This window comes from Petromyzon marinus, chromosome 46 (assembly GCF_048934315.1).
Source record: "Petromyzon marinus isolate PM22_M1 ecotype Great Lakes invasive population chromosome 46, UKy_Petmar_22M1.pri1.0, whole genome shotgun sequence".
Classification (NCBI taxonomy): Eukaryota; Metazoa; Chordata; class Hyperoartia; order Petromyzontiformes; family Petromyzontidae; genus Petromyzon; species Petromyzon marinus.
The window spans coordinates 8694585-8718392 of record NC_133712.1 but is presented as its reverse complement, the minus strand read 5'-3'; the positions used below and the strand labels follow the sequence as shown (position 1 = coordinate 8718392).

Sequence of the window (23808 nt, the reverse complement as noted above, 5' to 3'; positions counted from 1 at the left end):
TTTGTTGTAGTACGGAGTTAGACTGATGGCCTTAATCTAAGTTGTCTTGTTGTTTGACTTGCATCCCACTGGGATTTTTGCACACAGCGTTGGTGTACGGTGCTTTTTTCACGAATATTTTGCTGTTTTTTCATGGATTTTCTGTTTGCACAGTCACATAGTCACTTTAAGATGTTTTCTTGTTCTTTTTTGTTTCGGTTGCACCCGATTCAAGAGCCGAATGGCTCACAGGGCTATACCAAATAAATGAAACTGAAACTGAACAGTCGGCACACACGCAACACTCAGTCACTGCAGTCAGCGATTCAACTACCACACGTGTGATTGTTTGAGAGAAAAACGCATGCTTATCGATGCCTTCCTACTGTTTATTAACATACAGCAACATCAATACATACAACGGATGTCCAACCCACAGCGCTTTAGGTTCATATGGCAGCTTTCACCATTCCATCAAATATGTCACAGCCTCTTATCGACTTGACAGTCGTATAATAATTAGTGCGACATGCCTTTATTGCTTTTCCACAGACGAACCTGGGAATTCTGTAACATTTTAAATGTACAACAATAAAGTCCAGTATATATAATAGGGAAAGTCGATAGATTGGTTGTTAATGCTTACGTCCATTCTATTCACTTCTGCATCTAAACGCAACACTTACCAAAAGTCCACCGCTGGAGCTACCCATTTGTCATGTGGGTTTGAGTTTGACGCGGAAACTAACAGGGAGTATGCTCATGTACTTCCGAGTGCTGTCGATTGTTGTAAAATCATCATAATGCTTGACTTCATGTTATACGGTTGTGTGTATTGTTCACAGTTCATTGCATTCACATGGTCGCTCTATGTTCACCATTCATGCTATGCACAAAAATCCCCACTTACAGACCGCAAGAACAGTAGAATTACACAGGAGAGCCGCTCCAATGCCATCGATTTGAGTCGGCTGACTAATAGGGCACATAGCCACTCTATAAGTCGTCTGGGGCGTTGTGGTATTTTGCTTCATTATATGACCAGCACACATCATTTGAAGTTGGTTCACAGTATTCCGCTAGTTGCACCACAGGCTCAGGCGTCGTGCTATATTATTATTTTATCACTGGATCGTTTAAAATATCCACGACACAGTTCGGACGCGACAACAGCATCACATATGGTTGCGTGCCGTTGTGCACCGTATTAAGAAGTAACTCTATACCCATCGGTCCTGGGTCATCGGTAAATCACGATTTGGTTTTTCAGCTGTCCGTTAAACATAAGTAAATTATGTTTACGTTTTTGTAAAGCGGTATCTTATGTACAGTGTGTCCTCGAAATAACATTTGGCGGATATGAAATCTGTGCTCCCGAAGTAAAAAAAAATTAAATGGCTTAAAAAAATCAATGCTTTTACTTGTTCGCTGCGTCTCAACGCTACGCAGAAAACGGTCACGTTACGAGTGTCAGTTCCCAGCTTTGCTCTGCATCACAGAGAGCTGCGACTTTCGGCGGATTGTGGTGACGTGCATACTCCACAATGAAGGATCGTGATTTGTGTTGGTTTCCCGTGTTGTTAGGGATCGACTTAACTTTTACACAGCATTTTTACAACAGCAAAATCAAATACAAGTGACATTACAAAGCTGTGAATGGGCAATCGGCGTTCGTGGAAATAGTGATGTTAAGTGAATGGGTCTGCTGCGTCACCACCACCACCACCCCTTGCATTAGCCCAGTTATTGTGAGGACACACTGTCTACCACAGTTAACTCACCAATATAACTGCATCACTTTCATAACTGCTACGCCTAATGGACATTTCACGTTACATCCATCTTCAGCGAGCTATCACAAACCATATTGTTTTTGTTGTTGTTGATTTTAAACTCTCTAAACCTCTCCCGCACGAGAGGGTCATGCCGTACTCAAATACGCGCCCATGCTATGCAGTGATGTTGAAGCATTTTTACGGGAATATGTTTAAGCTGATGAACCCAGCCATAATGGAGCTATTTTGGGTTAGATCGCATAAATATATAAATGTGTCGTTAAAACCTGCCACCACACGACACAGCCAACTAGTAAGGTTTGTCACGTAAACAGAACGTGGCCAATTCGTCACTAGTACAGCACTACACCGGTGTGTTGGAGAGCCAAGCCACAACATTTACAAACTGAGAAAGACGTTTCGCCAGTAATTACAACTGGCTTCATCAGGCGACAGCCAGATATGTGGAGAAGTCCTCCTGTTTCGTTCCTTATATGGAGGCGTAGATGTGGTGACCACGCTTCTGCGCTCTTGTGGCACGTGGGGAGGGGGAGAGGGGATTACTGAGTCAACGTACATTATGCACGTGCATTATGCGAGCCCTTTGATCTTGTCCTTGCTGTCCATTGTCTATGGTGGCCTGTGTGGGCGTGCGTTTAAATAATGTATTATTTGATTATTCGCTTCTACGCAGCACTAAGTAGGTAGCTATCCGAATGGTTAAAATTGTTTTTATTTATTTATTTTCAATATCGATAGATTCTATAATTAGTCTTGGCCATCTTCTTTGGTTCTTTCGGTAAAGTCACGTAGAATGAGAATAAAATAATAAATTGATAAAATAAAATAACACAATAAAATTCTCACGACGTTTCGGCCACAACACAAGCGGCCTTCATCAGGTGAAGGGACGAGACTGTCTGGAGGACAGCGGGGTGTAACGTGACTTTACCGAAAGAACCAAAGAAGATGAATCCTTGCAGTCACGAAAGCTTTAGTCTTGGCCAGTCATAGCTAGTTTTGCACAGAACTTTAACATTATCAAAATCAATTGAGTGTCCTTGTTGGCACGCGTGTTCTTCTACTGCTGACAGTTGTATTTGGAAGTATTTCATATTTATCTGATGTTCTTTTAGTCTCGTGCTGATTATTCGTCCTGTTTGCCCAACATAACATTTACCACAAGTGCAGTTAATCCTGTACACACCTTCTGTTGATAGCTTCAGTAATACATCTTTTGTACCAGATATTAATTTCTGTATTTTATGTACCGTGCCAAATCTGACTCGGATGTTTTGTTTTTCCAAACACCTGGCTAGTTTATCAGTTACACCCCTCAATGTACGGTATTTTTTTCTATTTAATTGTTTTAACGACATTTATATATTTACGCAATATAAACCAAAGGACCTCTTATGGATGATATTGGTCTCGAAAGCCTGCGTGTTAAACTAACCCAGCTACCATGAGCTCCACTATCACGCGCCATTCCTTTCCATAATGTGTGGCTAGGACATTACTCGTGAGGCTGCATCGTGTTGCTTAAAGGTTGGTTGCTACTGCTCGTAGCAAATAAACTGATTAACAGTCAAATTGCCTGAACTATTGAGCAGTTCGTTTATAATTACCGCTGTACTAAATGCTGCGATGCACAGCTGTGCTCAAATCCCACTAAGTGATTATAATCACCACACTCCTATTTTTAGTAGCCCACGACAATCTGCCTAGAAATGCACGCAATCATTAAACTACTGGTGTCTTATGCTTCTCCGTATGAGTGAGCATAAAAATAACTTGAAATGGTTTAAATTACCGAGGAAGAATACGGTCTGTACACTACACAAATTAACGTGTACCTGATGAATTTGTAATTTTAACTTGAGCCTCAATCACTTTTAAGGGATCAACGTAAAATAGACGAAAGAAGGGAAGCCTCTGGCTATTGCCCAATTTCTCTAAGCCAGGGGTGTCCAAACTACGGCCCGCGGGCCAACCGCGGCCCGCCATCCATTTTTAATTGGCCCGTATCAAAGTCTAAAAATATAATGGACTATGGCCCACTGTATTGCACTTCTTAGTTTAAAAACTAGGTGGCGCTATTGTCTTGAACACGGCAGCGTCTCCACAAAGCAAGCAATCGAAGAAAAAAATTGCTCAGGGTCACCAGAAATGCCGGAACCGAAGGGACGCAAGATTGCAAGCGAGTGCAGAAAATTTCAGACTCGGTGGAAAAATTTAATATTTTCTCATAGAAACCAAGGGGAAGTGTGTTTGTTTGATTTGTAATGAGAGTGTTGCCGTGATGAAAGAGTACAATGTACGACGGCATGATTAAACGAAACATCAGACCTTCACGTCCTACACTGGCGCCGAGCGGAGAGAGAAGGTAAAGCAAATGGCAGCTAGCCTGCTAACGCAGCAGCAGATTTTTTTTTCCGTGCTAACAAAGCTCAAGAAAATGCAAAAATAGCCAGTCATGAAGTAACTCAACTCATTGCCCTACACGGGAAACCTTTCTCAGACGGTGACTTCATCAAACAGTGCCTCACTAAAGTCGTGGGAATAATGTGCCCGGAGAAAATGCAGGATTTCAACGATGTCAGTATGTCCAGAAATACGGTTGTGCGGCGAATTGAAGACTTGTCAGCTAACTTAAAACAGCAAGTGTCAGATAAAGCTTGTGCTTTCGATTATTACTCGATTGCATGTGATGAGAGCACAGATGTCACGGACACTGCACAGCTGTTAATTTTTTTGCGGGGAGTTGATGATAATTTTTGCATTACGGAGGAACTGCTTGATCTTCGGAGTCTAAATGGGACAACAACTGGGAAGGACATGTTTGAAGCTGTGTCAGATGCAATTGACCAGGCTGGACTTAAATGGGACTAGCTGTGTGGAATTACAACGGATGGGGCTCCAGCAATGACAGGCGAGCGCAAAGGAATGGCCTCTATGGTGAGTGCCAAGGTGCGGGAGAGCGGGGGTGAGGCTGTCAAAATGCACTGTATCATCTACCAAGAAGCCCTCTGTGCCAAGATAATCCAGCTTGGCGATGTGATGAACACAGTTGTGAAAACTGTCAACATAATTCGGGCACGAGGGCTTTACCACAGAGAATTTCAAGTGTTCCTCTCTGATGTCGATGGTGAATATGGGGACCTACTCTACCATTCTGAAGTGCGCTGGCTCAGTCGCGGCTCCGTGCTGCAGCGGTTTTATTCCCTGAGATCAAATATCGACAAGTTTTTGAAAGAAAAGGGCAGACCTCTCCATGAGATCAGTGACCCTTTATGGTTGGCAGACCTGGCTTTTTTAGTTGATCTCACTGATCATCTCAACACCCTGAACAAGAGACTACAAGGCAAAGAGCAGCTGGTACCACAGCTGTATGCGCACATGGAAGCATTCCGTGCGAAGCTCCGTCTCTTCGAGTCACAACTGTGCAACTTCAATGTAGCGCACTTCCCCACACAGACCGAAATCAAATGCGCATTTCCAAATGCCAAGTTCTCTGCAAAAATGGGAGAATATGTGTCTGTGATCACATCTCTCATGACAGAATTCAGTCAGCACTTCCAAGATTTTTCTGTCATTGAGAAGGAAATCACACTGTTTGCGGCTCCGTTTTCAATGGATGCAAAAGAAGTGGAGGAGAGTCTGCAATTAGAACTGATCGAAATTCAGTGTGATGATTCTCTGAAGAATCAGCATTAGCTTCTCTCCCTACCTGACTTCTACCGGAGCTTGGAAAAGGCCAAGTTTCCTCTGATGAGACGCAATGCAAAACGAATGATGTGTCTGTTCGGCTCAACATACATGTGTGAGCAGACATTCTCTCTGTTAACGCTGAACAAAAGCAGACTGAGAACCAGAACGACCGACAGCCATCTCCGTGACGTCCTTCGCATCTCAACCACCAAACTTACTCCTGACCTGCCAGCTATCCTTCAGACCAAAGCACAGCATCACTGCTCCCACTGAGCGCAATATTCTTCCCATTGCAGGTAAGTTAAAAATATACACGCAGTTTTAATTTGTTAATAAGCCCAATTACTTAATAAATTCAGTCAATTAAAGTTGATGACAATTTTTTATCAAACGTTAGTTGGTGTGTTAACAAGCCCAATAATTGATTTGTGAAATAAGCTTGAAATATCCACATCCCCTATTTCTCTTCTTGTCTCTCCCTTCATACAGGACAATGAAGTGGGATCAGCACCCTAAGAACCAATCTGAGGCTGTCACTGAGAGAATGGCCTGGCAACCTTTTTGTAAAAAATAAAATGAGAATCTACTAATGGAGAGCTATGATGGAGGCTTTTTGTCTTCAAACATGTTCAATTATCAAACGTAATTTACCTGCATTTGATTGATTTTGCCAATATTAGTGCATGAGAAGTGAGGCAGTATACCTCACGTCAAGTGAGTGGCCCAGTCCTTCGTATATTTTTCTGTATGTGGCCCTCGGGAAAAAAAAGTTTGGACACCCCTGCTCTAAACTATCAACCATAACCAATACTGCCCTCTCATTGTAGTTTAGCATGAACGAGCCGACACGATGCTGGCGTGCATCATTTTGTGCCTCGTGTCATCGCAGCGTTTTGAAATGAACCGTGTCTTCCGAGCGAAGTGACGGATGCCCGCCGACTTAGAAGAGGCCGCAGTCTTTGAGGTTGTTCTTGATTATGATGTCGGTGACTGCGTCGAACACGAACTTGACGTTCTGGGTGTCGGTGGCACACGTCAAGTGCGAGTAGATCTCCTTTGCCTCCTTGCGCAGGTTCAGGTCCAGGAACTGGTTCTTGATGTAGGCCCCGGCGTCATCGAAGGTGTTCGGACCTATGGGGTCACAGGGGCAGCGTTCATCAGTCCTGGCTCGGAATGCGAGCTCCGTCAACCCGATGTCGGGAGTGGTGGTGATGGTCACAGGCAGATCACCTGGGCTTGTAATCCAGAGGTCGTTGGACTTCCTGCATTACTGGGCAAGTCTTCTAAACCCCCTGTGCCTCTGTCCACCCAGCAGTATACTGGCTACCCCTAGATTACAAGTTCAGTTCGTCAAATGGCAGGTGGCTTATGGTCGGGTAAAGTGTGGGTACTTCCAGTCTCGAATGCCCATCTAACCACGCTACGGCAGAACTAGACACGGTTCGCTATCCCGGTCCGGACCACAAGCCGGGTCCCGGACCGCGTGGCTAGAGGCTTCTTCTCCCCGACGTGGATCTTCGTAACACCAGCACACGAAGAACCTTGAGCTCCTCACGGGGCCCTCCTTATATGCCCCCGGGCTGGGGCTGGCTCCGCCCTTCGCCCCGCCCACCTTCCAGGTCTCTCGAGCTCTTTCTCGAAGGTTCCCGAGAGCTCCTTTGGACCACGTGACCGCCCCGCAGGCCCCCGTCCACCGGTGGCCCCCCTCCAATATCATCCGGTCACGTGACAGCAGGTCAACCAGCGTATCATGCCCCAACGTAACCCTGGCTGGCTGACGCTCCCTCTCACTCCCTCACCGGGAGCCCGCACCGCACACTGCTCGCGGTGCCTCTGCGCTAACCAGCGCTCACCCAAGCCCCCCTAGGGCTGGTACTGCAGCCCATAACGCGGGCTGCCCGTAATGATAACACATTACCAGCCGTGGCTTCGCAAGCCCCGGCACCATACAGTGACAAGCACAGTCACTACAAATTAACCGCTGTACAAGCAGTCCCCTCTTGCCGTGACAGTTGTTTAACCATACTTCCCAACGCCGCTTAGTGCAGGCTGGTAAATGCGGGGGGAGCATGGAAGTGGAATACAACGCTGTACTTTGCAGCACTGGCAAGAAGAAAGCTCAAGATCGGGCAGGATGGGCCGAGGATGGAAAAAAGAAGAGACCACGTGACACGGCACTCACCGTCGTAGTCTGGAAAACAAATGTTGAGGTGGACCTTCTTCACCTTCTCCTCGAAGAGGTCTTTCTTGTTGAGGAACAGCACGATGGAGGTGTCGTTGAAGTATCTGTGGTTGCAGATGCTGTTGAACAGGTGCAGGCTCTCGTGCATGCGGTTCTATCGAGCAAACAAAACGAGAGGGTGCTGTGTAATAGAGCAGCGATGCAATCGAACACCCCCACGAAATCACCGATCAGAGATTTTCCCATATATGGTATTGCGTTCATCGAGATGGATTGTGATTGATTCCGCTTCAGTCTATCCGTAATAAACAAACATTTAAAATGTTGCTGGTTAATCGCTGTGTTGATGCATTGCCAATCGATCCGTGGACCGAGTAATGACGTGACACACGCCCCGCCCCCCTTCATTTGATTGGCTAATATCAGCGAGATCGGTGAATGCGTCACAGTCCGCTTTCATTGTGACAACAGCTGTCGCCACAGCCACCAGCGTGCCCCGCGCTTTCATTACGAAGAATAAGAAAAAGACTTCGTGCCACCAACGGCTACTCTCAGTTTGCCCTCGCATGGAGAGCAACGTATGTACGTTTGTATGTATGTTGCTGAACTTTATTTACGCACCGTACGTTAGCCAACCGTGCTATATAGGCCTACAGTGAGGCTTATGAGAATGGCTGTGCGGATAATGCGGCAATGGCTTGGGTGGAGAGGATTCGTGTCGCTGCTGGACGAAGGATGATGATGACGACAACATTGACGACGATGGTGTAAGGTACTCGTTGGCTTAGATCGCGTAAATATAACTGTGCCGTTAAACCCACCACCACCCGACGCAGCCAATTAGTAAGGTGTGTCGCATAAATAAAACATGCCAATTCGCTACTAGTTCAGCACACCGGTGCGTTGGAGAGTAAACCCACAACACATTTATGTTCACGCGATCGAACCCAAAAACCTCGATTGTGGATAATAAAGGTCGCGAAAGCCTCCTGCGACGTGTGAAATAAACGGAGGTGCGAGTGCGGCACGTGGCTCCGACGACGCGTCGCGGGCCAGCGCTTCGATCGACCTCACCACTTCGTCGTCCTCCACGAGCACCATGTCGTACGCACTCAGCGCGCCGCAGAAGATGATGCAGGTGACGCCCTCGAAGCAGTGGATCCACTTCTTCCGCTCCGATCGCTGCCCTCCCACGTCGAACATCCTGCACCACGAGCACAGAGCACCAGCACCCCGGAGTACGGGGAATTGTTTTTGCTTTTTCCCACCAGGTAAGGCCCCCGCTAAGCTGCGATGTAGATCTTTTTCAGAAGCGACCGGGCTATCACAAAAGGGAGGACCCGGAGAAAAATCAATGCGACCACGTGGAGAGAGACAAATATGTATACTCTTTGGTTCTTTCGGTAAAGTAGGTATACCTACGTGACTTTACCGAATGAACCAATGAGTATGGATTCCTGCAGTCACGAAAGCTTCAATACAAATATGTAGCAGGCGGCAGGGTCGGGGTCGGGATCGAACCCACGACCTCCTGTATGCCAGGATGAGTGCAGCTGAAATATGACGGGTCTGTGGATCCTTTACCTTGCTCGGGGCGGAACAGGACTTTCAAATAGCTTTGGCGGACCACGCTAGCATTGCCACCTCCGAGGTATAAAAAGAAAACTGGAGATATTAGGGGAAGAGGAATATTTCACAATACTGCAAGACGAGACACTTGATGTGTGAATACATTGTAAGAATAAATATGTCGTAACCCTCCACCACCCGACACAGCCAATTAGTAAGGGATTTGTCATGTAAACAAAATGCTAATTAGTTGGAGAGTAAATCCACAACATTTATAATTTGAGTACTCAAATTGTAAATGTTGTAGAATTACTCTCCAACACACCAGTGGGCTCAAGTAGTAACTAATTCGCTTTTTGTTTACGTGGCAAATCCATTACTAATTCGCTGTGTCGGGTGGTGGAGGGTTACGACACATTTATACTTACGCGATCTAACCCAAAAACCTTTATTATGTATAATATTGGTCGCGAAAGCCTACATGTTAAGCTGAATACATCGTCTTGAGTAGTACGTTAATGTTATTATGTAACTGACATAAAGTGGAACGTTTTATGTCCTGGGGAAGACTTAAAAGATGTCCTTGAACATCTACCCCAAGAAGAGAACGATCCTGGAAAAACCAGGACACGTGGCACCTCTAGTGCCCACATGACTGCAAACATATCGATTAGTAAACCATCGACTTTAAGAAACAATACAAACACCACATTCTACATCTTCACCCCAATTGTACCTTCATAGATATAGTACATATACACGTATAGAGAAATGCATAGAGATGTAAACACACACGGAAATCATGCATACATCTTTTACAGTCGTTATTTGCGTATGTATTGTTGCCGTATCCGTGTTTTGTTTAATCTGGAACACCGATTTAAGTCCAATTTGAAACCCTTATTGTCGACTTCTGCCTTTTGGTTTTGGTGCGCTGTCTGTCTCGCTAGGTAACAATATTCTGAATTAGCTTTCTTTGTATATAGCATTGCTGTTGTCTTGCGAGAGCGTCATCGTGAGATGCGCTGTGAACGACGCTCTACATGAAACAGAACACTGAAACCATTGTTCATGGAGAGTCGACTGCACCTGAACTGCAGGTCCTTGAAGCAGAAGGAGTCCTCGATGATACCAGTGGTCTTAACACGGGAGCGCAGGACGTCTTGCTCGTTGGGCAAGTAGCTTGGGTTCATAAGACGATCCAGATCATTGAGGTAGCTGACGCACAGGGAGAGGAGGGTCAACCCACATTCGAACCCAGCGCGCGCGGTGCTTGAAAAAAAAAATCGACCAACGTCGTTTATTCATCGGGGAGGCAGAAGAAGCGGGGGAAGAAGGGCGGAAGACGCGGCGAGATGAATATCGGAGAGTTCGGAGGTCACTCCACCGCAGCCGTGGTTGGCCACGTGCGGTGCGAAAGAAGTTCAACGTACATACGTTCAACTCGGGAAAGGAGGGATTGGGAAGAGAATATAGAGAAGACATTTCCACAGCAGCGGGACGTTACAGACATACGGCAACAACAACAAGAACACAGCAGCAGCAATCGAGGCAAGCATCGCCGAGTCTGGTTTTGCTGGAGGTTCTTTGCATTGGGGGATGTTGGGTAAATTATTGTCATGAGTACGAAAAATAAGAATAGGTTTTAACCTTTCCGGAAGTAAAACAGGTGTTAAGATGTTCAAACACCAAATAGAGACCTTTTTGCAAGGAATCAAGTCTGCATTAACCACACGTACTTTTTTGTGAACATGCAAACAAAAACATGCTCCGATAATAATATATGCATTGTCTTTGAAACTGATTGGCCTACACAGAGACAGCTTCTTTATGGCCCAGTCTCACCAGTGTCAGATCAGAGAACGCCAAAAGACGGACAGTACAAAGACAATGCACGTATTAGAGCATCTATAGCTCAGGGTGAGCAGCTATATCATAGGACATATATATGTTTTCCAGTATCAAAGTACTGGCAATAAAAGGTCCCCGTTATATTTTCATGATCATTGTTTGCATGCGGAAGGGAACTCGAGTGCCCGGAGAAAACCCACACATACACGGAGAAAACAAAACAGACAGACAGACAGATCACAAACCCATTTGCTGCACTGCCACTTCCTGGCCACCTGGTTACCCAGAAGATTTGGCGGTGTTGTTGGAGAGTATTTTATAACGGCATGATCCATCAACCCTGCCTCCAAAGCAGTGGACGACTGTCAATCCACTGCTGGATGAAGGCCTCCCCATGCCATGCCAGTCACGGGAGTTGTCTCTCCGTACCTTAACTGATATTTGATGCACTTCTGTATACATTTTCCTTTCTCGTGAATCCAGGGCCCCCTTTGCGCCTACGTGCCGCTCCCGCGCCACCACGGCGCGCGTGTTCACGGGGGCTCTGTCTGCGTGTCGCGAGGAGGTTCTCACTAAGAGGCAGAATCGTTGAGCTGGTATTCGGACGCCCGATCGAAGCTGGCCTGCACCCCGGTGTCCTTCCACAGGCGGATGATGATGGCGGAAAGTTCATTGGGCATGGATCCCTCCTCCAGTGAGTCGGCCAGGTTGAAGAGCTGCCTCCCGTCAGCCTGGACAGCAGCAACAGCAGCAGGGGAGACGCACTTGACGATCACCCTTTTGACGAGCGATGGCACAAATAAAGAGACCTTCCGTGCCGTGCCTCCGCATATGAATAACTGTGTTTTAGTCATTGGCCGCTTGGATATCGAGATCAATATTATACAGCAGTAGGTATGCACGCAAGCAAACTCTGGATCGGATTCGGCCTTCTTGGTGGTTACAAATTTGTCGTCCGCAGACAACTGGCGGGACATCAAGGACGTGGGGAATAGTTCGCGGAACTCTCAGGTGCACATGTATATATATTTTTTCCAATGCAAAACACTAAATTTTTATTGCCTGGTGGTCCATGTTAAATGTTCCACGGATGACACTGGTCCACAGGCCCAGAAAGTTGGGAACATACCGATCTAAACAATGGGGGGGATCTCTATTCACGCAACCAGCAATAATGTGCACATGCACTCATTGTGCGATGCCATGTTTGGTTCATTTTTAAAGGGAGCCCGCATATTTTTAAATATGCCCATCCAGACACCTCGATTTCAGAGGAGGACACAATTGGTGGTATAGTTATAACCAGGTGGGGGCAAGCGGGTAAATATATGGGCAGGACACGTAGGCCCGTGGCGGTGGGGAAAGCGGGGAGAGAGAGGGCTTCATGTGGAGTGGCAACGACACTCGTTATCATGAGCGAGGTGCCTTTACTTCCCCACTTGTGGGGTCCAGTGGCCTCATTGGCCCCACTCGCCCCCGAGTGCCAAACCGCCACTGCCCGTAACCCGAAATTGATCGTGATAAGCAGAAACACCAACGTGCAGAAAAAAGTGGGGGGTTTTTTTAGTACGTGGTGAAAATAACGACGCGTAACTTTTTGGTTTGTATCGTTAAAATGCAGGCGATTGGTGTCTACGTCCCTCCCTCGAGCAAGGGAATTTTAGTGGGCAGCTGAAGCGTGGAGCATGCTGAGTGTAGCGGGGTAGCTGGCTGGAGGCGTTACAGCTCTGTTAGTGGGCAGCTGAAGCGTGGAGCATGCTGAGTGTAGCGGGGTAGCTGGCTGGAGGCGTTACAGCTCTGTTAGTGGGCAGCTGAAGCGTGGAGCATGCTGAGTGTAGCGGGATAGCTGGCTGGAGGCATTACAGCTCTGGCAGGGTCCCCGTAGTCGATGCTGAACGTTTCCATGGCTCGGACGATGGCGAGGATCGACTGCAGGGTGTTGCTGTAGATGATGGCCTTGAATTCCAAGCACTCCGCTTCTGAGTAGCCATTCTTGTGGATGATCCTGCGCGCACGTGTGTTTGTGTGCGCGCGTGATTTTTATTTTTAAAAGACAGAAGAATTAACAACGGCGATGTTCCGGCTCTGGCTCTGAGCCAAGTGCGGCGTGGGAGGGTACGCCGAGACGGCGCCCACCAACTCATCGGGGTCCCTCCTGGCAAAGCCCCCGAGCGAGTCCCCTTCCAAGGGGTCCCTCCTGGCAAAGCCCCCGAGCGAGTCCCCTTTCTAGGGGTCCCTCCTGGCAAAGCCCCCGAGCGAGTCCCCTTCCAAGGGGTCCCTCCTGGCAAAGCCCCCGAGCGAGTCCCCTTCATAGAGGTCCCCTCTTGACATTGCCAAAGCACTTTATTGCATTTTACACTGTGCACTACGTGACAATCCACCATGATGTTGGTATCCACCTCTAATCTGCAAGCTGGGATGTTTCGTTCGCAAGAGGTCTGAATTTGCAGTAGTTGAAGACAGCCGGTCTGATACCTTCACTATTAACTGCGGCATTGCGCGAGAATTTCTTGCCTCTCCGACGTAACTTATTGTTTTGAAATAATAATATGGGTTTTCCCCCTTTTTCTGGCAACAAAACTGAAACCTTTTTACAAGGATTCATGTCTGCATTAACCACAATACTTGTGGTCAAAATGCAAACAAAAAACATACTATGATAATATATGCATTGTCCTTGAAACTGATTGGTCCACACCAAGGGACGGCTTTCTTTTGAGCCTCGACCCAATTGGTGCTCGACCACATGACGCCAAAAGGCGTACAGCTCAAAGACAATGCCACTATCAAAGTAATGAGGGCTCGGGGTGAGCATCTACATCATTAGACCTCCTTTGCCAGTACCAAAATATAATAAAAGGGTTTTTCCCGTCTCTGGTGTGGACCAATCAGTTTCAAGGACAATGCATATATGATCAGAGTGTGTGTTTTTTGTTTGCATTTTGACTGCAAGTATTGTGATTAATGCAGACATGAATCCTTGTAAAAAGGTTTCAGTTTTGTTGCCAGAAAAAAGGGGAAAACCCTATTATTACATTTTGGTACTGGCAAAGGAGGTCTAATGATGTTATTCTTTTGATTTGAAGCTTTCGTGACTGCAGGAAGCCATACTCTCTGGTTCTTTCGATTAATGTCACGTAGATAGAAAAAATAATAAAAGAAAACACTTTCGGTCGCAACACAAGCGTCCGTCTTCAAAAAAAAGAATGAATCAGAGAGTTTAACTTATTCTCTACATGAATCAATGTTCTTCCACTCACAATGCGATCCACTCATTTGCAGACGACAGTACACACCGTGCATCATACTCGTTTGAATCACGAGCTGAGAGTAATAGACATTCAGCTGCTCAATGTGCAGATTGCTTCATTATTTTAATCACGACGAACTTGAATACAATTTTGATTTAAAGCTTTCGTGACTGCAGGGATTCATATTCTTGTTTTTTTCCGGTAAAGTCACGTAGAAGGGAAACAATAAAATAATAAAAATATAAAACAATAAAATTCTCGCTTCTACGTGACTTTACTGAAAGAACCAAGAATTTGAATACAAGTCAACTAAAAAGCAATACCAATTATTATCACATGTAATGCTAGCAATACCACAGTTAGTCCCATCATAATCAATCATCTTTCATTCATCTCTATGTAATAATTAAACGATTGTTTGTCTGTCTGTAACGCAGCGGGTGAGGAAGGGGGGTGACGTCACGCGACATTGGGGAGGTGAGGGAGAGGCGCGATGACGTCAGGAGACGCTGGGGAATTGAGGGAAAGGTGTAATGACGTCTCGAGACACGAGTGAGGTAGAGGAGAGGCTTGATGACGTCACGCAAAATTATGGTGATGTGGAGAAGGGGTTGATGATGTCACGAGACGTGAAGGACGTCACACAACACTGGTGAGTTGGAGCAGAGAGGTATAATGACGCCACGCGAGATTGCGGTGAGTTGGTGAGAAAGGGTGACGTCACGAGACACGGGGGAGGGGTGGAAGAGAGGGAGTGATAACGTCAAGCGACACAGGAGTGGAAATATTAATTGCAAAAAAATATATAAAAAGACTAAAGTAACATTCAAATAAATGTCACAATTAAACAATAAAAGTGATAACTTTTAAATTAATTAAGATAATAAAATACGGTCTGAATTGTTCTGTAATAAGTTAGGGCACTGATAAGGTATGAAAACATCACATTTCGTAAGACAGTCGGATTTGCGACACGCATTGACGGCTATTTAAGTTCAGGTCGCCCCATCCCCGCCTGCTCTGATGGGTCCGCTTTACCTGCCACCTTCGATGCCCCGTGGCAATGCCGTGCAGAATGTCAGGATGTTGCAATGTACGAGGTGCGGGAGGATGTGGAATTTAAAAAAAACATTTTATGTTGAACTAAGATAAGGCTCCGTTTACTACTCGGCAGGCGTCAAAACGGCGACGTTTCGACTCGAATGGGGGTGGGGGTAGAAAGGCAGAGAGTGGAATGATTTATTTTAACAGGTCAAGCCACTTTAGCAGCGGAACAAAAGGTAATTCACAAAAAATGTCCGTGAAACATCTCTTTAAAAAAAATTGCTTCGTGTCAATTTTGGTACGAAGAGTGTTCAGTGCAGTACTGTACACTTTACACTATTGGCTTATGAGTTTATAGCACTGGGGAACTGTTTTTCTAGCACGTTATAGCATTAAGAAGTGTGAACACGTAATATATACTTATTCGACCATATTTCTAGCCTTTTTTTGTGTGAAATAACAATATTGGGTTTCTTGCCCGTGTCCAGGGACGTAACCATCCTGCATTTGGAGTTCTCGCCAACACGAGCCACGGACGAGGAGGCCCTCTCCCCATCTCCCCTCCCGGCGTCTCGAGTCACCGCCACTATTAACACCCGTGGCCAGTTCCGGATGAAGCCAGTGTGGGGCCCGGAGCATATGATGTTATAAAGGGGCCCTGAATTTAAAAAAACACACCTAAATATTAAAACACAATTTTTTTTTACTTGCATGGTAAAGTAATTGTATTTTTTCTATTTGCCATACAGCCAGATAATACGACAAATGGCTAACCTTAAACACCCAGTCGTTCATAAGTTGAAGGCGGTATAGTACTATAGTAATAGAGCAAGTGCAGAATCACTGAACCGGAATTGACAGCTTGAAAGCATTTAGCGCGGGGCCCGTAGCATATGTAGCTATTTTTGCTACTAGGATAATCCGGCACTGCCCGTGGCACACCTGTGGCACACCTGTGGCACACCTGTGGCGTTTGATCCAGCAAAGACGTCGAGATTCTGGCTCGGAAGGTTTCAATATCGGAACAAAGGTGGCACATAACGCGGATAATGGTTGGTCCTTAAAATAGATTTGAGTCTGTTCTAGACTTCGAGCACTTCGGATTTTACGATTCATTTGTGTTACTTTGAGTAAGTTTACGTTTTACTGTGGCGCATAAGTGCTTTAGGTTAGGTTTCATAGGTTAGAACTGAATGCCCGAAGGCCCATAAGCCCCTCTGTAGGACCTAGGAGATGGGGGCCCCGTAAGGCCATAACTCTTAAGAGTATTTAACAATGTTATTATCTATAGTAAAACCATGAATTTGCTTGGCACAGTAATCTCATCTGACCCGCCACGGAATAGCGATATATGTGGGGTCTGGCTAAGGAGGCATCGAAGAATCCTGGTTTCCTTTTCAAAGCCAAAGCGTATTTTAAACTCTGAACAATTATTATAATTACCGCTGCTGTACACAGCCACAGAACCTACCAAAGTTGGCTACTGCTGCCATCTCCTGTGGCAGAGTTCCCAGTTCCTACCTCTCTGTACTCGACAGAATTCAAGGTAAAATAGCCAGCTTGATCGATGATCCAGCAGTTCCAGCATCCCCACTGATTTGACTCCAAGTCACTCGTTCATATTGCTACTATCGTGGCTGCTGTTCCCATAAACTGCATTGATACCTTCCATCCATGTTAAGGACTCGGTTTATCAGACTGTTTCCTTTTAACACGTATGCTTTCGCAACCAATAAATAATTTACGCGATCTAACCCAAAAACCTGCATTATAGACTGTTTCCTGTCATGCAAAGCTATATGGTACTTATCGTTTGACATTTTGGGCTTCCGGTAACCTGTACTCCACAACTTGGAATTCAAAAGGCCTTGCCGTGGAGTATTCTCTGAGCCATTGCCTGTACACCAGCCAACCTTGGATAAGAGGATGGGGATCCCACAGGGACACCAGCTGAGATCGAAAGCCAAAAGCCACGACAGAGTATCGAGGCCAGGGCCCAGAGCCATTTAGGTGGAGGCCAATGTCAAAGGTTGTTCCTTTAGGCTGAGACCATGGTCAAGGCCGGGTTCTCAAGGCTGACGCCAGGGGCAGCGCCGGGTCGTCTAGGCTGAGGCCAGGGTCAAGGCCGGGTCCTCTCAGCTGAGATCAGGGTCAAGGCCGGAAACCTCAGCCCAGTCCTGGGACCTAGGCCACAACCCCGAGGACAAGGAGGAGAGCTGAGGCCAGGTCCAGGAAGAGCTGGCCCCACGAGAGAGCAGCTACAACAAGGCTATATATGTGGAGATGGGCAAGCAAGCGGGGTCTGAGCTGGAAAGGAACTTCACCCCCGGACGCAAGCACCTCAGTTGTAGCTGTTCTCTCGTTAGTTCAGCAGTTCCACAGCTGGATTCTATATTTTGTCCGCCTGAGGACAACCGCTTGTGTTGCGATCGAAACGTCGTGATTTATTTTATTTTATACCTACGTGACTTTACCAAAAGAACCAAAGAGTATGGATTCCTGCAGTCACGAAAGCTTCAAATCAAGATTAATACTGGCAATACAGTCTATTACCCTGTGATGACAGTGATAATTAACTAACAAGAGATCATTGTGTACTTCAGATAATTCTAAGTCTTAAAAAAACATAACTATATAAAATATTGTTTCCCTCTACAGTAATATTTGAGTATATCAAGGAATTAATGTTTAACTTTGTTTAATATAATTAATTTATATAGCCACATCGCAATAATCCATCAGACTAATCATTTCACTTACTTCATTTGCTTTACGATGGTACTTTTTCCAGATTCTCCAGCACCTAAAAAGACAAATTAACTTCAGTTAAATGCAGTCGCTAAGATTGTGCCTTCCATGCCCACTCACACAACTTGAAAATGTGCGTGTGTTTTAAAGTCGGTTGTAGTACGTATGTTGAACTTATTTTGCACCATACGTAGCCAACCGTGCTAATCGGAGGTGTCAATCCCCTGCTGGATGAAAACAAAACCCAAGCCGTGTTGTTGATCATAGGGATTGATTGACCATACTTCACGGTGGATTAGCACATGGCAGGATTGCGAGACATGGCAGCAGCTCGCGGATTGATGGATCGACTTATTGGCTGCATTGCCATTTCATTCTTAGACTTTGATCCATAATTTGTGTAACTGGGTTTCTTTTCCCGGTGACCTGTGGATGAGTGGATTGGGAAAATGTAACGCGCGCAGGCAGCAGTGGCGGTGACGGATAGCAGCAGGCCTGAGAGTACACCAGATTAACACCTTGACTTACGATTTAAAGTTATTAATCTCCTAAGTGGAATATCCGCACACTTACGTTTGTGCACGGACGAGTGCCGGGCACATTGCGCGAGAACAGAAATACACCGAGAGCCCTGCTGACGGACATTCTCAGCGTTACAAATGTTCGCAGGGCAAAGCGCGCCTGGGTGATTGTACGACGCTCTTAAATTGTATTGCTTCATTCATTCGCTTTGCTCGGCCGTCTGAAAACACTGGACTTGAACAAACAGTAAAAAATATTACGATAAAAAAACATGAACATAATTTAGTTTTTTTTTCAATATCGTCTTCACATGGTTAACACTCGCGATAATTATATTGAATCCGTTCTCAGCGTAGCTAGCTCGGTCGATGTGCGTTTGTTTCTCAACCGTTTGAGTCTTACAACTTCGAATGGTTAACAAAAAAAATGGAGCAATCTTCATTATGTAAGCTACACTGTAGAGTAGCTGGCGATGACGAATAAAACTGTGAATTTAACAGTGGGGGGGGGGGGGGGGGGCTTTGGCCGAACACAGCACAGAACTTTGCCATCTTTGTACTAAACTGACATAAAATACCTTAAAATGTTGCATATTTGAGTCTCTGGGGACCTATGTCTCTTGGCAGATATCTCAAAAGTCGGACGTGTGAACTTCTACAGAAAACGCCATCACCTTGTACAAGTACGACTGCACTCTGTGTGGGCGGATACCGTCGAATATGCAAAGTTCCACCTGACAAACCTTTCCGCCAACTTTGCCAGACGAGCCGAGCTGGAATATTGGCTGAGAGGTTTTGGCCATCACCATCAACCATGATCAATCAGCTGCTGGATGAAGGCCTTCCCAAGCCATCACCAACACAGCACCTCCTATACAAGCTGACTTCATCGCTGCGATAGACGTCCTCTCAGATGTTCAACTGCGTTGACGAACTCTTAGTAATGTTTAAGAAGACTTACTCAACGGTGTTTTTTTTTTTCTTTTGTAAAGCAAACGCGTAAGAGCAGAGACAACGCGACATTATTTGCTCGGGACAATGTCACGAATAAAATTCAAGATCGAGATGTCGCCACGGCCAAAGCTGTTGATGCCACCACACCTCATCAACGCTCTCTGCCCTCCGCCAGATCCCACAGCTAATGCACAGGAGACGTCCACCCTCTCAGATCTGCCCTCGCAGTATCCCACCATCGGCTCTTAGGTCTTCTCCTTGCTCATTTTTGCTATGCATAGTTCTCCTTCTCGTCTCTTTAGCATCTATCTCTCTTGCCAGTTATGTGTCATTTATTTTATGCATTTATATGCAGGGCGCACTGAGATCCATTGTTTTTAAGGGTACCTTATGAATCAAAATGTATTTTGTTATTGGTCGCCAGACTCGTGGAGCCCACTCCGATGCCGGTGACGGTAAATGGCCCTACCCAATCCTGCGTGCGTGTCCCGCCAAGCGTAACATTTTTTTGCATAATCGTATTTACAATACTTGCCAAGTGCCTTCTGGACATCACATCAAAAATCAGCCAAATATTTTTTTTTAACTCGGCCAAATAATAATTAGAAAATAATTGCCTCCTTCTGATGGAGCTCAAGATAAGACGTACCTCGAAATAAAACAAATTGCTTTAAGTGGATTTAGCTGGCCGACATGTTTGACTAAATTCGCACGTAAAACAGCCATTACTCGGTACAAATAAATCCGCACGGGCAACATCTGAAACTGCGTAGGTGTTCGCGGTTGTTCTGTACAGCACTCTGACGTGCTTTAGTCTTTTTTTTACCGCGCATTATTTGGCAAAGTGTCTGACGTTCACTCCCACGCACTGCGTCTCTCAGGACACCGTGCCGAACAACACGCGGTACAACGGGCAAACACAGCGGAGCGCTCGCTGTACATCACAACATCTGGCCCCGGGATGCATCACAATGGAACCCATCTATCGAGAGCCTCGCCTAGCTATTAGTTACCTAATAGCAGGAGCTTCACCGTCCTCGCCTCCTTTTCGGCATCTTCGGCGAGCTTCTTCTCGAGCTCCTTGGAGTGCTTGGCCGACTCCTTGTCCTCTGCGCTCGCGCCGCTCCCCATGAGGGATTCCTGCCGGGCTCCTCTCCTCTGCTCTGATGGTGCTCCCCGACGTCGCCCTGCCGTTCGTCCCTGCTTCCTTAACTGCCCCTCGCCTCTCCCCCGTCGCTCCCCCTCCTCGTCTTTCCTCCGTTTCTCTCCTGGCCTTCCTCGGATGTCCTGAATTCCCAACGGCCTCTTCACTCTTTGCCGTGCACCGTTGTCCCGTGAATCTTGCTGTTGTTCCCCCTACTGTTGCTCTCCTTCGAGAGGCTGGAGGAGGAGAAGAAGCTTAGCCAAAACGACGGACAGAGGAGAGAGCCGCCTCTGTCGCCGTGCGTGACTTATCCGGCACTCCCTCCGTCCGGTCTGCGCTAATCCGTGCTGATGAATATCGCTGCTGCCATCGCTGCTTCTCCAAGGTTGCGGAGGATGGAGGTTGGGTGGGTGGTTGGGCGGGTGGATGGAGGTGAGAAGGAGGAGACAGCGGAGGAGGAGGAAGCCACGCAGATCTACAGAGCAGCCTCGCAGCCAAGCATGGCCCCAACTGAGGCCACACTCCGTCCACCCAAGATGCACTTGCTTAGCACTGAGCTGCTCAAATTCAGAGCCCTAGAGCCAAATCCAAGTTACCTGTTCCCTTACCCATCCCTCAGGTCTCCCTCCACCCACCACTGCGACCAGTCCCGACCATCACCATCCCCCCACCGTCTCCCCAGCCGCATTTTCTCTGCCATCCTGCTCTCCCTCTTTACCTGCTCCCGTAATCCCAAATCCAGCTCAGCCACGAATCACATTTTAGTAATCTGGGTAAATTGATTGCGTTCCCTCTCATCATCAGAGTTAATGCCCGATACTCGTGAACCAGGCCATTCATCGAGTCATCTGTCATGGATGAGGGGGTGGGGGGAGGGGGTTATTTGGTTATTTCCCCATTTTCGTATCTAGCCAGGTGGCATTGTTGTTCGATCGCTCCACTCACAAAAGGTCCCGCATTCAAAATCTGGTCTAGAGACAACTCAGTCCATCATCCCGCTGCAGCCAATGCAATCGGTAAAATGTGTCGTGTGCCATTATTTAAGTCGTAACAAAATCGTAACAGGCAAGGGTGCAGCCCTGCAATTGCTTGCTCAAGCCACTGCTGGAGGAAGGCCCTCCATTAGAGGGAGGTCTATAGGGAATTTGGCCTACTCTTCCACACTGGCCACACTGCTTGGAAGAGATGGGACTACCCGCACTCTACTCCATCGCATGCGACCTGCCACTTGACCAACCACTGGTTGGACAGAGGTGGAGGGATTTAGGAAACTTGCCCATTTCAACGGCCGTAGCAGGAAATCAAAGTCAATGTTCACCCTATCTTTAGACCGGCCCCGGTCATTTGAATGTGGAAGTTCACCCACTGGTTGAGGACTGCCCTCCACTGGACTGTGTCACATGGAGCTGGTAGCTTCATTCTATGAGGGTGAGAGGCAACATGGAAGGAGATAGACGCAAGATAAGGCGTGGCAAAGCCATCGAGAGATTTGGAGATGAATGTATGATTGTATATATGTAACATATGTCGTGAAATCTCATTCCGATTATTTTCCGATATCTTTTGAGAGGCCTTCATCCAGCAGTGGATTGATAAGGCCTGATGATGCTAGTGATGGGTTTTTTTTTCTGTTCTAAGGCTGCACCTACGATCAAGATTTGATTTGTGTTTAAGAAACTTGTTACATACTCTTTGGTTCTTTCGGTAAAGTCACGTAGGTAACTAGCACAGCAAAATTACTGTAATTTTGCTGTGCTAGTTACACCTGATGACGGAAGCTTGTGTTGCCTCCGAAACGTCGTGATTTGATTAACTTTATTTTTTATTTTTACCTACGTGACTTTACCGAAAGAACCAAAGAGTATGGATCATTGCAGTCACGAAAACTTCAAATCTAGAACTTGTGAAATGTTTCAACTGCCATGCCAGGAGATTGAATTGAGTTGGTGACCTCTGGATTGCAAGTCCCATGCACTAACATGCACTAACATGCACTAACCAATCCACACACAGTGGGAGTGTCCCGATCTGAGTATTTAACTCAATCCTTAAGAAAAGGGTAATGTCCCTGCACCTTATGAATCTTACAAGCGTCTTGTTGAGCTCCACATTTGGCGATTGTGAGCATTGGGCCATAGTTGTTGATTTGATGATAATGTATTGCTGTTTGCTAATCCATACCTCGCCACGCTGCTGAGTGCGGGTCGGTGAGTTTCGGAGATAACCCAGCACTGGTTGAGATATCACTCACCACTCATGTCACTCGTTTCAGAGTGCAGAGCGCAAACCAATGCTTTCCCCCGTTACATTATTATACAACTGGCCTGAGTTATACTCTTTGGTTCTATTCGGTAAAGTCACGTAGGTAACAAATAAAACGACAAAAATCACGACGTTTCGGCCACAACACAAGTGGCCTTCATCAGGTCAAGGGACCAGACTGTCTCGAGGACAGCGCTGGAGTGAACACAGCCAAGCTCAGACCGCGACCTTTAAGCTTGTGTGAGAGGAATTAGGTGCCTTGACAAAGGAATTAGCATAAAAATTAGCATTCAATTGACGGACTTAGCATGGTGAACGGTGTAGAGGAGGTGAACATGTGCAGACCGGCGAGGGGGGGAGGGGGAGTTTACATATTGATGGTGTGAAAAGGGAATATAAGCAGCTGCGAAAGTTTGGGATACCACTACTTGAAAAAATATATACTGTACCATTGAAAATTAGTTTAATGTTTGGTTCGATTTAGAACATCTTTCCAATGGTTGCTTAATTTGAAACCATCTTCTCGGTTGAAATTGTGCCTGTGTTTGTAAATCTGAAGAGTATGGATCCTTGCAGTCACGAAAGCTTCAAATCTAGAATTAACCTGAGTATACTGTATTAATATATACAGCGTGCTCCATTTACAGATACACCCCGCTGGTATCTCATGAACTTCTTCTCAACAGCTGATTGAATGAACGCTGTGAAAGCGATGGCTTCCTGCCTTACAGAGGAAAGCATTACAATATTTGAGGAGCTGCAGTTAAATTGGTTGTAGATGCTTCGGAAACTTCGGAATAAAACGTTTGCCTTCTCC

The 23808-nt window shown here is 46.3% G+C and overlaps 1 protein-coding gene across 1 annotated transcript; it reads right to left on the bottom strand.

Annotated features, from left to right (window-relative positions):
- Nucleotides 1-347: 347 nt before the first annotated feature.
- LOC103091759 (guanine nucleotide-binding protein G(t) subunit alpha-2) lies at nucleotides 348-23253 on the bottom strand. Its single transcript, XM_076074158.1, has 8 exons — nucleotides 20599-23253; nucleotides 18123-18165; nucleotides 12931-13072; nucleotides 11641-11798; nucleotides 10306-10434; nucleotides 8722-8851; nucleotides 7648-7801; nucleotides 348-6596 (listed from the first exon to the last, which is right to left on the bottom strand). Exons 1-8 carry the CDS (start codon nucleotides 20714-20716, stop codon nucleotides 6406-6408), a joined length of 1065 nt encoding a protein of 354 aa, XP_075930273.1. The 5' UTR covers nucleotides 20717-23253; the 3' UTR covers nucleotides 348-6405.
- Nucleotides 23254-23808: the final 555 nt, after the last annotated feature.

Coding starts and splice junctions, on each gene's coding strand:
- LOC103091759 (XM_076074158.1), bottom strand. CDS start 20,716: ATGGGGAGCGGCGCGAGCGCAGAGGACAAGGAGTCGGCCAAGCACTCC. Junction 18,166..20,598: donor GGTGAAGCTCCTGCTATTAG/GTAACTAATAGC, acceptor TTGTCTTTTTAG/GTGCTGGAGAATCTGGAAAA. Junction 13,073..18,122: donor ACCATCGTAAAGCAAATGAA/GTAAGTGAAATG, acceptor ACGTGCGCGCAG/GATCATCCACAAGAATGGCT.